Source organism: Tachysurus fulvidraco, chromosome 14 (assembly GCF_022655615.1).
Source record: "Tachysurus fulvidraco isolate hzauxx_2018 chromosome 14, HZAU_PFXX_2.0, whole genome shotgun sequence".
Taxonomy (NCBI): domain Eukaryota; kingdom Metazoa; phylum Chordata; class Actinopteri; order Siluriformes; family Bagridae; genus Tachysurus; species Tachysurus fulvidraco.
In genome coordinates this window covers 9,968,086-9,982,294 of record NC_062531.1, presented here as the reverse complement: position 1 = coordinate 9,982,294, position 14,209 = coordinate 9,968,086, and the positions used below count along the sequence as shown (strand labels likewise).

The following is a 14,209-nucleotide window of genomic DNA, read 5'->3' as shown; positions in this document are numbered from 1 at the left end:
ATATGCCACTTGTGGCTTTTTAAACCTTTAATTGTAGGCATGTTAATCTTTTATGTTCCCCGAAAACAAAAGCAAAATACACAAAAATACACAAAATCTTAAATACACAAAATTTTGAACAACAAACAATAAACCTAGATGTTACTGTCAAAAGTTATATAAGATCCTAGGCTCTGGAACTGAACCTGAACAGAAGCCTTTATTCCCCTGAGGGTGCACGACACCCAATCACACAGCCTGCTGGAAATCAAGACAGAAAGAAGAAAGAGAGAGAGAGGGCGTCATAAAGAACGGAGAGAAAGAAAGAAGGCTATTTTTTACGTAAGCCAAGATGAAAGGTGGTTAGCTGGGGGCAGGCCAGGTCGTGGCCGGTGTGGTGGTGGAGATGGAGCTAAATGCAGAAAAAGCTGAGCAGCATGCCTCACCACTTTAACTAACAATGTGTTGGGGAAGAAAAGCTTTTCTGCTCTCACCACCACATTTCCTGCATTCCACGTTCAGCAACAAATGCAGCACGCAAGAGAACAGAGCAAGGGTCACTGCTGCAGGTAGCGTGTTGATTACGATCTTTATATCTTTAATTAAAACAAAACTATTTGCAAGAACTAAACTGTCATAACTTGATTTCTGCTTTATTTTATAATATGCTTGTTTTATTGCTGGAAATCTTGAGTAAATATCGAGGTATTATTTTACCCACTGCCTATAATCCAACAGAATTTCAGACAGTGTGTGTGTGGGGTGGGGTGGGGTGGGGGTATTACGACCAAATCTTAAGCCTTTGTAACTAACATTTGAGTTTTCCTTTATATTCTTGGTTCTCCTCTTGTGACTTCATGTCATTCTTTATAAAATGTTTCCTCTTGTACAGTATTTAGCTCGATAAGATCTATTATCTGTAGCACTGTGTGCGTGTGTGTGTCGGGGGGTTTCTGGACTTGCATGGCTGTGTGAAGTGGTCAGTGATTAGTCGTCAGTCTTCCTCAAACACACACAGACTGCAGACACAGACACTCAAAAAGGAGAGACAAAGTCAGACTGAATGTGTTCACTAAAGAGAGTTCTGTCTCTCTGTCGCAGGGACGCCGGAGGCATGGATACCACCATGGAGTATGTCAAGGTAAGATCTTTCCCTTTGCATTTGTAGATTTGTGTGTTTTTTTTATATGCCTGTTTAATGGGCCTTGACCTTGCATGTTAATGTAAAATGAGGTGGACTGCTTATTAGGTGGACAAGCGTATTAGCTGACTGATCAGTGTGTTTGGTTTTATGTTAGGGTCTGCATAAGTCCTGTATTAGGTGGTTATAGTTCAGTCAGCTTAGAAGTGTTAAAGGATGCAGATATGGATATCTCTGTAGATATTATGTATACACTGTATTACAGTATATACTGAAAGTGAAAAAGTGCATTGTTCATCAGACATCCAACACATTTACATTTACATTTACATTTACATTTACAGCATTTGGCAGACGCCCTTATCCAGAGCGACGTACATAAGTGCTTAAATCTCTAACACATACACTGTTATACAACATTAGTTTTTTATACATTCGTTAATATTAAAAAACATTAGTTTCACATGTTCAAACAGCAGTTAATGTATCTTCAATTGTTTTCTTACCATCGTCTTAAAGGTCCAGTTTTGTTTCTTAATGATGCTACACTACAATTATTTTCCTCTAACGTAAGGCACAATAGTCTGTGGATTTGCCTTAACCTTATTCTTAATGTGATTTAACTTTCCGATGGAAGCTAGTAGAACTTGTACATATAATCTTTAGCCATGCTTTGATGAGGTGAGTTGAGGACTTCCGGTCCCAAACCCCTGGAGAGCTGCTACTGAAACACAGGAAACACTAGAGTTTACACGAGCAACATCAGATCAGCTCTGAAAGAACACTTACAGCACATTCTCTACAATCAGACCATAATTATGTTTAAATAAAAAAATTATCTTCTTTTGCTTGGAACTACTTAGGACTTACACAAAACAGAATTTTGCATTCATAGATAACTAAATTCATATACCACAGTATCACCAAGTGAGCATGAATGATGGGAGTCATAATACAGCTGAACAACCTGTCCTTGTAACCTGTAATACCAGGAAATACGATCTAATCCAATACTTTTGAGTGTCCTTCATCATCATCATCATCATCGCTCACAAACACACACACACACACACACACACACACACACACACACACACACACAGAGTAATCTTGTTCTAAAGATATAACTAGAGGGCTGTTACTTCTCTGAATGGCCTTTGGCAACGTGTATTGCCTGAATCATGTTTTTCAGTGTGCACTACCTGATGAGGCCTGACAGTTCACTCTGTCACCACACATCTAGCTCTCTCAGCCAGCCGAGATGCCATCCTTCTTTCACACACACACACGCACGCACGCACGCGCACACACACACACACACACACACACACACACACACACACACACACACACACACACACACACACACACACAGGCAATGATCATCTAAGGGCTTGCAGGTCTTTGTGAAGAGTAAACCCCTCACATGTCCACCTTAGAAATACAGTACAGAGTAAAGTAAACAGTCTGTGCACACGCACAGACACACACACACACACACACACACACACACACACACACACACACACACACACACACACACACACACACACTGTCAGGGGCTGGATTTCATTCGCTAGCACTCATAATACTGAAGCATTCCAGTTGATGAAGCATGAAGTGAGTCAGAATGATGACTGAATGAAGTAGAATCTTAATCTCCTTGGCTTTATTGTGAAAGGCAACTCGATAGGACGTAACCTGATAATACATTTATTATGAGCCTTTAATCAGTCTCATAGCAAAACTGTATATTGTCTGTAAGAAGCACGAAATTCACAGGGAACTTTTAGAAATACTTGTTTTCCATTTACAGCAATGAACATACAATGATTATGAGAAGTGTACATACAGGGCAACATCCACAACAGTAGGAATGAAGCAACAAGTTCAAAAGGGTCAAGGATTTCTCAGGGTCAGTGTCAAGTGTCATGTTTGTGGGCAGTAACTGTGCCCCAACAGTAACTGTGCCCCAACAACTCCACAACATGCACCTTCTTTAGCAGAATCTTACTTTATACCCAAAACTGCAGAAATACATGTACAGTATGTGTGATCCCGAAAGCTAGTTTCACAGTACTCATGAAACGGAAGTCTTTGGTCCCTGTCTGTCACGTACCTCCCATTAGCTTTGAAAGGATTAAGCTGCAATCCCAAACGATTAACTGAACACTACGTACAGTACTGTGCTCTGCTGTCGAGTGTATGCATTTTTAAAAGGATATTATTGTTTCTAATAGATCAGTTTACTATCTAATAGATCAGTTTACTAAAAAAAGAGAAGAGTTTACTATTTTATTAATCAGTCAACAACAAATGACATTAACACATCTAATGTTGTGCCACTACCTTAATATTAGCAGAATATTTAATTTTTAAAATGGTGAAAAATAAATCACACAGCAAGGGTTCATTTAATTTAAAAGCTGTTTGTAAATAGGTCCCATGTACTTCCTGGTTTAGACCGTACTGATAATATTTAACAGCTAGTTGGCAATTTGAACACAGATGTAACATGGGGGAAACTCAAATGTACAGTACCATCAAAGTTCAATTGTACTTTTGTCACCTCCTGTAGCTTGAATTCTGTGCTACAGCTTTTTTTTATTTTAATTGTATTTGCTGCACTAAACACAGCTTTAGCTGAATTTAAGCTTAAATCAAGGTCAGCAGTGACTGCTGGTTTAGACATGGATAGAAGGGCTACAAGAAATAGTAACTTGGGGTTCAAGGTCTCATCATTGTTATAAAACTATAACACAATCTGCTGAATAACAAGCATAGGAAACAGTTTTCTGCATAAACTAAAAAACAGGATTTTTCTTAGGGTTGTTCCTTCAACGTCTATTTTCTTTTAGTTTCTCCAAAGTCATTGTTTTTAATGTTTCAATTCAACTCAATTCACATTTATTTGTATAGCGCTTTTTACAATAGACATTGTCTCAAAGCAGCTTTACAGAACATAAACAGAAGGTAAACATAAGGAATAATATAAAGAATTAATATAATAAAAAATTCAAGATTATATATATATATATATATATATATATATATATATATATATATATATATATATATATATATATATATACATACATACATACATACATATATATAATGAATTTTTTATTATATTAATTCTATTATATATATATATCACAATGTGTATGTATTTATCCCCAATGAGCAAGTCTCATGGAAATCCCCAATGAGCAATGACAAGGAAAAACTCCCTTAGATGGTAAAGGAAAAAACCTTGAAAGGAAACAGACTCAAAGGGGAACCCATCCTCATATGGGAGACACTGGAGGGTGTGATTATAAATATACAGTTAAACAAATGTTTTATTGGTGTAAGGATCACATGGAGTTTATTACACAGCAATCTATGACATTTCTCATATGAAAATATCTTGTACAAGTCAACTTTCTTTCGTTTTTCCTGTTTCCTTTATTCCCCCCCCTGCAGAAAAAAAAAATGCAAATGTTTAAGAAAATCTGTTTAATAATCTTATATTTGATTTAAGGTACTCTTACAATAGTAAAAACTGGATCAATTAGACTATATTTAATATATTTCCACTTGCTAAATTGCTAAGTTGTTGCCACATGTGTGCACTGTTGTGTTTCGTGTGTGTCCTCAATCATTGCTGATGTTAGTTATGAATTTGTCTTCATATGTAAATGAGCCCTAATGCATGCAAAATTAAAGTGAGATGTTATCTATCAACAGGATTTGGGCTAAGAGAAATAAAAAAAATACCTTTCTGTGTATTTATATGTACAACTGTTGGTTTTGCTCTTGTTCCAGAAAGAAAAATAAAATAAAATAAAATAAAATAAAATAAAATAAAATAAAATAAAATAAAATAAATAAATAAATAAATAAATAAATAAAAATACTTTAAGCATCGGGGTTAAAAAAAAAAACAGATCATTTTAATCTATTAAAAGAGAGTTCTGTTCTGTTCTGCTAGCCCATGTATACCTGTAACATCCAGGACAAAAGCTGGTTGTTTTAGTCTAATGTCTCAGCAGCACTGGTACTAGTGAGTGATCTCTATATACAGCATGGCATGATTAAGTGAAAGTGACAGGCATTGTACCATCATGTCCTCAGGTTTCTATGACGTCAATCACTGTGTCCAGATAGTATTGCATGTAAACCGGAGATCGCTCTTTTCTGCGACGTGGATATTATCATCAAAGATGATTTGAAGAAGAGGAGAGATGGTATGAGCTCTTTGGAGGAAAGCGTCTAAAAATATCAGTGTTTCATTGGGTGGGGAATGCAGTGTTACCCCAGGGGGCTGAGGATGTTTTGGAGAGAATGAGGCAGCAACATAAATTACAACAGCAGAATTACACTCTTTATAGATGAAACCAACTAGAGCCTGTACCAATCAGCAATCAATTGACTCTCAGACGTTTTTAAGTAACCAAAGCTTTAAAAATGATGTGTTAGGGACACCACAAGAAACTGTCAAACAGATGATGAGTGTCAAATAGAAAAAAGGCAAAAGAAAGAATATTAAAGGGCCACTAAAGAAGGCACAAGCTACTTAACAAACAGCTGACCTTAATGTGCTAAAGCACAAACCTCTAGCCAGAGCAGTTGACAAGCCTCTTCTTCTCACACAGCCAGTTGCACAGTAATCTACTAAGTGCTCATGAAAGAGCTTAGGACGAACAATGCGCCTGTGTCCCCGTTCTGAGATCTGCTGTGCTCGGAGTCTTGCGAGAGATCTGGACTTGGCTCACAGTCTCAGCTCACACAATTACAGACAACCCATCTGATGCTGACACTGACTGACCAGCAATTTCAGCACAGATCTCAGGTCAGTTCTGTAATTCCTTCATAACACAGATGATTAAAAGCACAGCTGGCCTTAAATCAGCAGCCGAAGACAAACGATACTCGTAGAGCCAGATCATCCATCAACCTTGGATTCCCTTTAACTGCAACAATTACGCTTAATGCTTTAAGCTGGGTTAAGAAAAAGTACATGACTATATACAGATTTCTTTTTTACAATTAAGAACAAGAACGATTTTTCATTAAGCAATGATAGATACTACTGCAGAATAATGTTTGGCCATTACAGCCATTTACAGAGTAGCTCAATGGCAATATATCTTAAACTGACCACACAGAAGAGAAGCAGAACTCATTTAAAAGTGTAGAGACAGAATCACCTGCTGTTTCTTTCTCTCTACACGGCCAATGTGTCAGTGAGGAGTGCAATAAAATTCTGCCTAACTACTTTTGGCACATAAGGTCTTCAGTGTATTGACACCCAGCCCATCAGTCAGCTGCTGTTAAATACACCTGGCATAAAACAAGAGCTGCACTCACGGTGTACAGCTTCAGTGGTTCTTCAGCATGGACACGGAGCCAGTAAATGAAAACATCATGCAAAATGACTAGTAAGAAAAAATTTCAGTGGAGTCGTTTACATAGTGTTTCTCTCCTTATATTGCTACATCTCCTGTGATATTGCTACACTACTCCCTCTACTGGTAATATCTGTGTATCACAAGCAGTATATAAGGCAGAGGATAGAGGATTATAAATTGAGTGTGAGAAGAGCAAGTGTATTTCTTGGTGGTGACACAATAGTGTTTAGTTAAGTGTTCACAAAAGAGGTGGGTCTTTAGCGGTTTGTTTGTTTGTTTCTTTAATATAGTCTGTATATAGTATATATACTATCCAGATTGAGGCTGGAAGTTCATTCCAACACTTAGGGCGGGTTTGAAGATTTCAATTTGTGTTGAATTTGTGTTGAATTTGGGGCGTAACAAGGTATAATGATAGTAGAAAAAATATTAGTGATGTAATGCAGCTCGATACTAATGTACAGACAAATAGACAATGTGTATACAAAATGCTTAAAAATATTCAGTCAAGGCTAGTGCAGCTGTTCAGACACAGTATGCGTAATCATTGAGGCAAAACGTGTTTGTTTCTCTAGTGTAAAAGATTTCCTCTGTCATGTAGCTATCATTTGTCCTGAAATGACAAACAAGGAACAGTTAAACAAAACAGGGCATGTAGTTACAGGAAAAGTAATAACAAGGTGCCAACAGGCCAGAGTGCTTTATTTATTTAATGCCGCAGCAATTTGCCAATTTGTTCATTAAAGAATGACGAATCATACTTTAAAAAAAAAAAGAGTTTATAGTTAAATTTAATGTTGTGGAATGTCTGTTATGTTATTAAACCAACATAAAGTTTTCAGGCTATTCAGAGAAACTGAAACCAGTTACTGAAAATCCTTCATTTATAGAAGGATAAATCCTGTCTCCTATAGCAGACAACTTAATGACGAGCGTTCGAGTGTCATATGGGTTTTATTGTAAAATAACAACACATTTTAATCCAGTTATTATTAGGCAGCAGGCAAAAAGTTATTGTTGTTGGACACAGTTTGAGAAGCTGAACTTCTTGCTGTGAAATCTTTAAAAGTGCTATTTAAGATTATACCTGCATCTGTTATTCATCGGAAAGTCATTTTTCCGTTGTTAACAGGCACATCACTTATGTGTTTTTGTGAGTATGTGTGTGGCTATCTGTCTGAGAGACGGTGTAATGTTGTGTGTACAGTACTATAACACTCTGTTCTCATACTCGATCTGATCTGTGAAGCAGGAACAAGTTTGTCCTTGCTGTGTTCTAAGGTCTGTATCTGACAGAGTTCACATGAATCACTGTATCCAAAACACCCATATGCAGTTATTTATTTATATATATAACAGCACACAGATCAGAGGCACAGGATACCTCTTGCATAATTACACTGAATGTTTTCCTTAGTAGAGAACAAAAGCAAAAGTTTTGGATATATTTTCATAGTTTAGAGTGAATATATTGTAGTTTGGATATACTTATGTATGTTTTCTCCTGACCTGCATTCCTTTCCCTGAGATTTTCACTCTCATGAATAAAAAAGCACCAAGCAGACTCCATTTCCCACTGAGCCATGTAAAAATGTATTTGCTCGAAGGGCTCTGGAGCTTTATTGAGTCTAATTAGCTAGTTTGGTAGCAAACCCTCTGGGAGAACATTCCTGAACAGATTTTAGGGTGTGCCAAGCACTCATAATGTCTTTGTTTACCTCTAATACGTAATGGGGGGAAAAGTACAAGTCATTGCTGATAGAAATCCAACCGTTTGTATCCCCAAATAATTCTGTGACAATTAAAGCTAGTAAAGCTAGTACACAGACTCGGATTGCACTCTAAAGTGTGGACTTTACAGCATTGCAAATACTCAGTGTCCTTGTTTATGTTTCTAGAAGCTGTAATTGCATATGTCTGGTCATAAAAATGTTAGAAAAAGATGAAGTATTTTTGACTGAATGCAGAAGTGGTGTCCTAAACACGGCAAAACTAAAGCTTCTTAAATTACTGTGATATGTTTAGATTGGGCAACTAAAAGAACACTAATTTTAATTCTCATTGTAAGTCAAGTCAAGTCACCTTTATTGTCACATCACCACAGCACATGTGCCATGGTGAGTGAAATTCTTGGGAGCGAGCTCCAGAAATTGCAGAACCATTTACATACAGTGGTTAAGAAACAGAAATTAGAACAATTTACAAACAGGTTAAAAAAATTTGCAAAATGCCAGTTGAAATGTGCAAAAATGTGAAAAAGATGCAATGTGCTCATACATACATTTACAATGCACTTCACATTATATACGGTATGAATCATGAATTATACCGTATATAATGTGAAGTGCATTGTAAATATGTCTAGTAGTACACTGTGATTATGTTCTCACAAACTGAATTGATTGAATTGAATAAATGCTTGCATTCACATATGCACTAACCCAGTCTGCCATCGTACTAAGCTTTATATTTAATCTCCCAGACTTTCACGCGCTGCTCATGTTCATTCCAAATATCATTCCGGCTAAAGACGGATTTCCCTCAGTGGAAATGAGAGAATTCCTAATGCTCTTATCCACACAGCTAATAAAGAGAAAGTCCCCGTCTGCCCGTCTGCCCTCACCCATTTCAAGAAAGTCCTGTCTAGTTAGCTAGCTAGCTGCAATAAGTGCAATACCACAAAGCTTTGTGTTAAGTCAGCGAGTGAGTGCTCGGTGTTTATAGCCCCCCAGGGAGACGGGTGTTCATTTGGATCACCCTGTAGAGGATAAGAGCAGCTGGGTCACAGAGCAACCAGAGTGACACCTGCTGAGAAATGTTTTTACCTACAGTATAAGCCCCACACACTGCCTTAGTTGAGTTTAGCGCACCCTGAAACAGGACACTGTCCTGCTGCTCCCTGAACACTGAGCTGTCAGTTATGATTACAATATTCCTCACTCATCAGGAGCAGCTCAGACTGGTCTATAAATATCACTTCCTACTAGTAATAGTAGGAATTTAGAAACTATTTTAGCTATAAATGCTATACCTGAAAAAACATATAAACGTAAATAGAAATCATAATAACAATTATACAAAAGTGTTGTTCTTGAATGGGATTGGTCAGTCATCTATAACATTACATCTCTCACAACAGTGCTGACTGCAAGACAACACATATTTATATTAATGAGCCCTAACTTAGTGTAGTTTCTATAATAGCAGATCAGAGTATAAGATCAGCTGAAATACATCAGATAATCTAAGCCTAATAACAATAACACTTCCGGACATGCGGTTATAAGACGATCATTAATTTTGGGGTGTTAAAAGTTTAATCAGCTTCACCTTAGGTCACAGCTATACACAACATTGTTGATTATTCTCTATAACAGCTTCGCCTGTCGGAATTTAATTCTTACTCTTTATTGCGCCTGAACAAAATTCAAAAAGTCTTTTTCTTTCTTTCTTTTTTTTTTTTTTAACAAATTCATCTTTACAATTGAAGTCATATTGAAACAAAACCTTTCTTCAATGTGAACACAATCATTTCATTTTTATGTAACACTCAAATTCAGTAGCATGTGTGTCAATAGCAAACAGGCTATTGTAGCCTCAAAAAAGAACACATATACTTTCCATAAACCACATAAACCAGAAGATCCTTTAACCACAGGCATACATTTGTAAGCAATACGTGTATCTCCCATTAGCTAGATCAACTCTGGTGTCATAACTTCACCACTTCCTGCATTGTTCCCCTTATCCAGTAGTATTTGCGTAAAAGATGTGTGTTAATGTGAAGCTGTACGTTTCCTCAGTATTTCCATAGCATTTCTTTAGCGGTCATAGACATATGATGAAATGTGTGTTGTTTCAGTTGCTTGGAGAGAAAAGAGGGGTTTCATGTGTAGAGCATTCATCTTAGAGCTTAGTTTGAGTGGAAATCAGTCTAAAATGCATTTTATGTGGTCGATCTGTAGTCAGTTCTAACACATTCAAAATGTAAATGAATTAGAGTTAAAATAAATGGCCCTGAAATGCAAAAAAAAAAAAAAAACAGCATTGATTTGTACTTGTGGAAAATGTCGATATAATAGTGACCGTTGAAATGGCAAAGAACACCTTGTTCTTTCAGGATCTCCAGGCATAAACCCAGAAACAGACACTGATTATTATTGGCTGTAAATGTGTAACTAGAATAGATCCACTTTTAGAAACCTCACAAGGAGCTATTGAATACGACTCAGGTTGAGTTTTTTCAGTGGTGGGGTACAGAAACAGCCTCTATCAAGCCTTTCTCCTGCTGACTCTCTCCTCCAAACTGCACTCAATCTAAGTCTTTTACTCCCTATAACACCACAGAAATATAGTACAAACTCACCTTCTTTTTCTCGTTGCTTCTCCACTACCACTTTCCCCCTCCCCTCTCTGCTTCAGAGTATGTTGTGTCTGCAAATGGCTTTGATTGGATTGGGTGGATGCTGGGGTCACATGGGAAAAGCCCACCTCCATACATAGACTGAGCGGGGCTTAGAGGAAAGGCATGGAGAGGCATAGGCAACACTGATCTTACACACACTCACACACACACAGACACACAGACACACAGACACACAGCCTTGAGCTGAGTGACTGCCAGAGATACACACACAGAGAAGTGAGCATGCTGCCAAACATGAGAGTCATGTGGAAGTGATGAACTTGTGAGTTTTGGAGGTGATCTGGATGTGCTGATTACTTGTTTTCTAACACTGAGGAATTATTGAAGGACAGAAATGTCTGAGAGATGCAGTGTTTTGAGGACCATCACAGCAGCCCTGTGCTGTTTCTACCAAAAGAACTCGGTCATGAGAGCCAAGGTGAGAGAGAGATGCACTTGTTCTTTCTTTTTACTGAACACAGTGGATTCCTGTGTCTCTTGATTGTGTAAAAAGTGATGTTAGACACCGCTATATTGCTGTTGGATCGGGATTAACACAGTACAGATTTGGGCACATGTGCACTTGTCCATGTTAGTGCTGCACTCAGAGGAGTGTGAGGATAGAGATGTAAGATGATATATGAGTGCTGTAAAAAGCAGGTTATTGTGTCAGTCGTTGCTCTTTGGATCTATAGCAGTATTCATTACAGTAAGTGAAAGTGTCTGACATCATCTATTCCTCCTTGTGATCCACTTACTTGAGAGTGTCTGTCTGTCTGTCTATCTATTTATTTATCTATCCATCCATCCATCCATCCATCCATCCATCTATCTATCTATCTATCTATCTATCTATCTATCTATCTATCTATCTATCTATCTATCTATCTATCTATCTATCTATCTATCTATCTATCCTTTTATGTGTTTGCACTTAATTCAGTGCTAATTAATATGAATTCATTAATCATTAATAAATCGTACACCTTATATTTTACACTAGGTGTATCTTCATGTAACCATGCAAGCTGTGTTGTACTTCTGTCCAGAATGTGTTAAACGTGTTTGATGCAAGATACGTGTTCAATAACATTCAATTACCAGAGTTAATTTTGCACCTTACATGTTTGTACAGGCACGATGACACGATGTAATTCCAGACTGGCCAATATGTCATAAAGCAGCAAAAAATAAATGTATTATAAATAGCATGAATATAAGAGAGATTGTGTGTGTGTGTGTATAAGAGAGAGAGAGAGAGAGAGAGAGAGAGAGAGAGAGAGAGAGAGAGAGAGAGAGAGAGAGAGAATACCAGACTATTAATACAATATTCTGGTGTCAAATTTAACTGGATGTAAGAAAACACTTTTTCTAATGAAAGACAAAACAAATAAAAAAGCATCACCATAAAGAAAATGAGCCTCAGCCAATACTTCAAAGGAATCCTAGTGCTCTAGATTCTAAAATCAGTGGAAAATGTTTTCCAAAAATAGCTGGCTCTTTGTTATTGCTAACATCTGGCCTGGCAGCCCACTGGACCCTACCAGGACCCTGAAGATCTACTCAGACATTCAAGCTGATGCTTTTTTTCTGGGAAAGATTGTTCCTAAATATAGCACTTCTGACGTTTAGTGTGGCACTGGTCTGTTGTGAGGGTCAGTGAGAAGGAAAGAAACAGAGTGGGCAGTGTTCGTGTTGGCTGCATGGCTTCTTTATTCTGACTGGACGGCACAACCTTTCACATAGTTAAAGAGGACTTAGCTAGCCATATAGGCAACTGCCGATGGAGTTCACTTCCTCTGGGTATATAAAAGATGTTTTATTTTGGTGTGGATGTGAGGGCGAGTAAGCATGTGTAGATCAGCCGAAAGAGAAGATGATAGCATGGTTTTAAATAAGCAGGCATACCAATCTGCTATATTAACACAGAGGAAGGATCTGAGGATATATTAACACACTGTCCTCGTCACACACTGTGAGTGTAAGCTGGCATAGGGTTCATAGTGTGACAGAAGTGTGAGGTCAGCACAGATAGGGGACCGTGGGAAGCCCCCTGAGTTGCTGACACAGCCTGGAAAAGTACCATCTATCACCTTGAACAACTGTGGTCAGCTCAGACCTCCTGTATGACAGTGCATTAGAGGTTTAGATCATCACCATGTGATGTGTGCTGACCGTGTCATCATCTAAAACTAGAGTCAGAAAAAAGGATCAAGCAGTGCTAAAAGAAATGATCAAATCTGTGCTAAAAGCAAGTGTATAGCAGGGACTGTGTGTGCTCTTTTTATGGACAATTTTTTGTTTATTATCTATGATGTCATCTGCCTGGTCTGAAAGAAACACACACAGCTTGATTCAAATAAAATCATAAAAAGAACTTTAATATTTAGTTTATTGAGGTTAAGGTTGTTCTTAAGAGTAGCTGGATTTGTGACCAACAGTAAACATATTACACATAATTTGCTTCTCTTACTTTCGATTCGAGTTTGCGATCTCCTTTCTGTTCTATTAATTTCTTTCTTAACATCGTCAAACTCAGAATATAAAGCTAAATATACCCTCGTGTATTTTACTTAGTTTTGAATATGTACTTGAGAAGTGCAGCACTATTTTAACTTGTTTTTTACACCGGTGGCATGCTCTTTATTTCTGCAGTCAGTTTTGTGTGTGCCAATCTTTATATCCAGACGATGGCGACTGAGTCTGTGCTTAATCATCATGGTCCTTCGTATTTTATCAGTAACTAGGATTAAATAATCGGTCATCTACATTGGAATGTGAGACTTTGAGCTGTAAAACCTCTTAAACTGTTCAACTGCAGTGTGCTAAAGGAAGCAGTGTAAAGACAATATTCAGGTTTTTGAGTGATCTAACCTAGTTGCCCCAGACCCCAATTCATACACCCCAATAAAATCTAAGACAGAACAGGGTTAGACTGAGCAAACTGGAACACAGACAGACAGACAGACAGACAGACAGACAGACAGACAGACAGACAGGGAGGGAGGGAGGGAGAAAGAAAGAAAGAAAGAAAGAAAGAAAGAAAGAAAGAAAGAAAGAAAGAAAGAAAGAAAGAAAGAAAGAAAGAAAGAAAGAAAATAAGAAAGAAAGAAAGAAATTTTATTCTGTTGTATTGGTTGTAAAAATCTCAGACAAGATCACTTGCTGTTTTCTTACTTGGCTTATAGTTTAGAATAAACAGCAACAGACATCATACAGATATAAATAGAAAGAACTTGTCAGAAAAATTGGGACAAACTTTGGAAGAAAGGTGGAAGAGAAAGTGAA

At 37.5% G+C, this 14,209-nt stretch overlaps 1 protein-coding gene across 6 annotated transcripts in view; it reads left to right on the top strand.

Moving 5' to 3' along the window:
• bcar3 (BCAR3 adaptor protein, NSP family member) overlaps positions 1-14,209 on the top strand; it is a 70,574-nt gene that overhangs the window by 42,382 nt on the left and 13,983 nt on the right. For 4 of the 6 annotated variants that reach the window (XM_027166523.2, XM_027166522.2, XM_027166521.2 and 1 more), the window contains one exon: positions 1,081-1,120. In XM_027166523.2, coding sequence (XP_027022324.2) covers positions 1,081-1,120 — 40 coding nt within the window. Of the gene's footprint in view, positions 1-354; positions 549-1,080; positions 1,121-11,075; positions 11,361-14,209 lie in introns of those variants that run through there. The other 2 variants (XM_027166527.2, XM_027166525.2) reach the window with 2 other exon arrangements.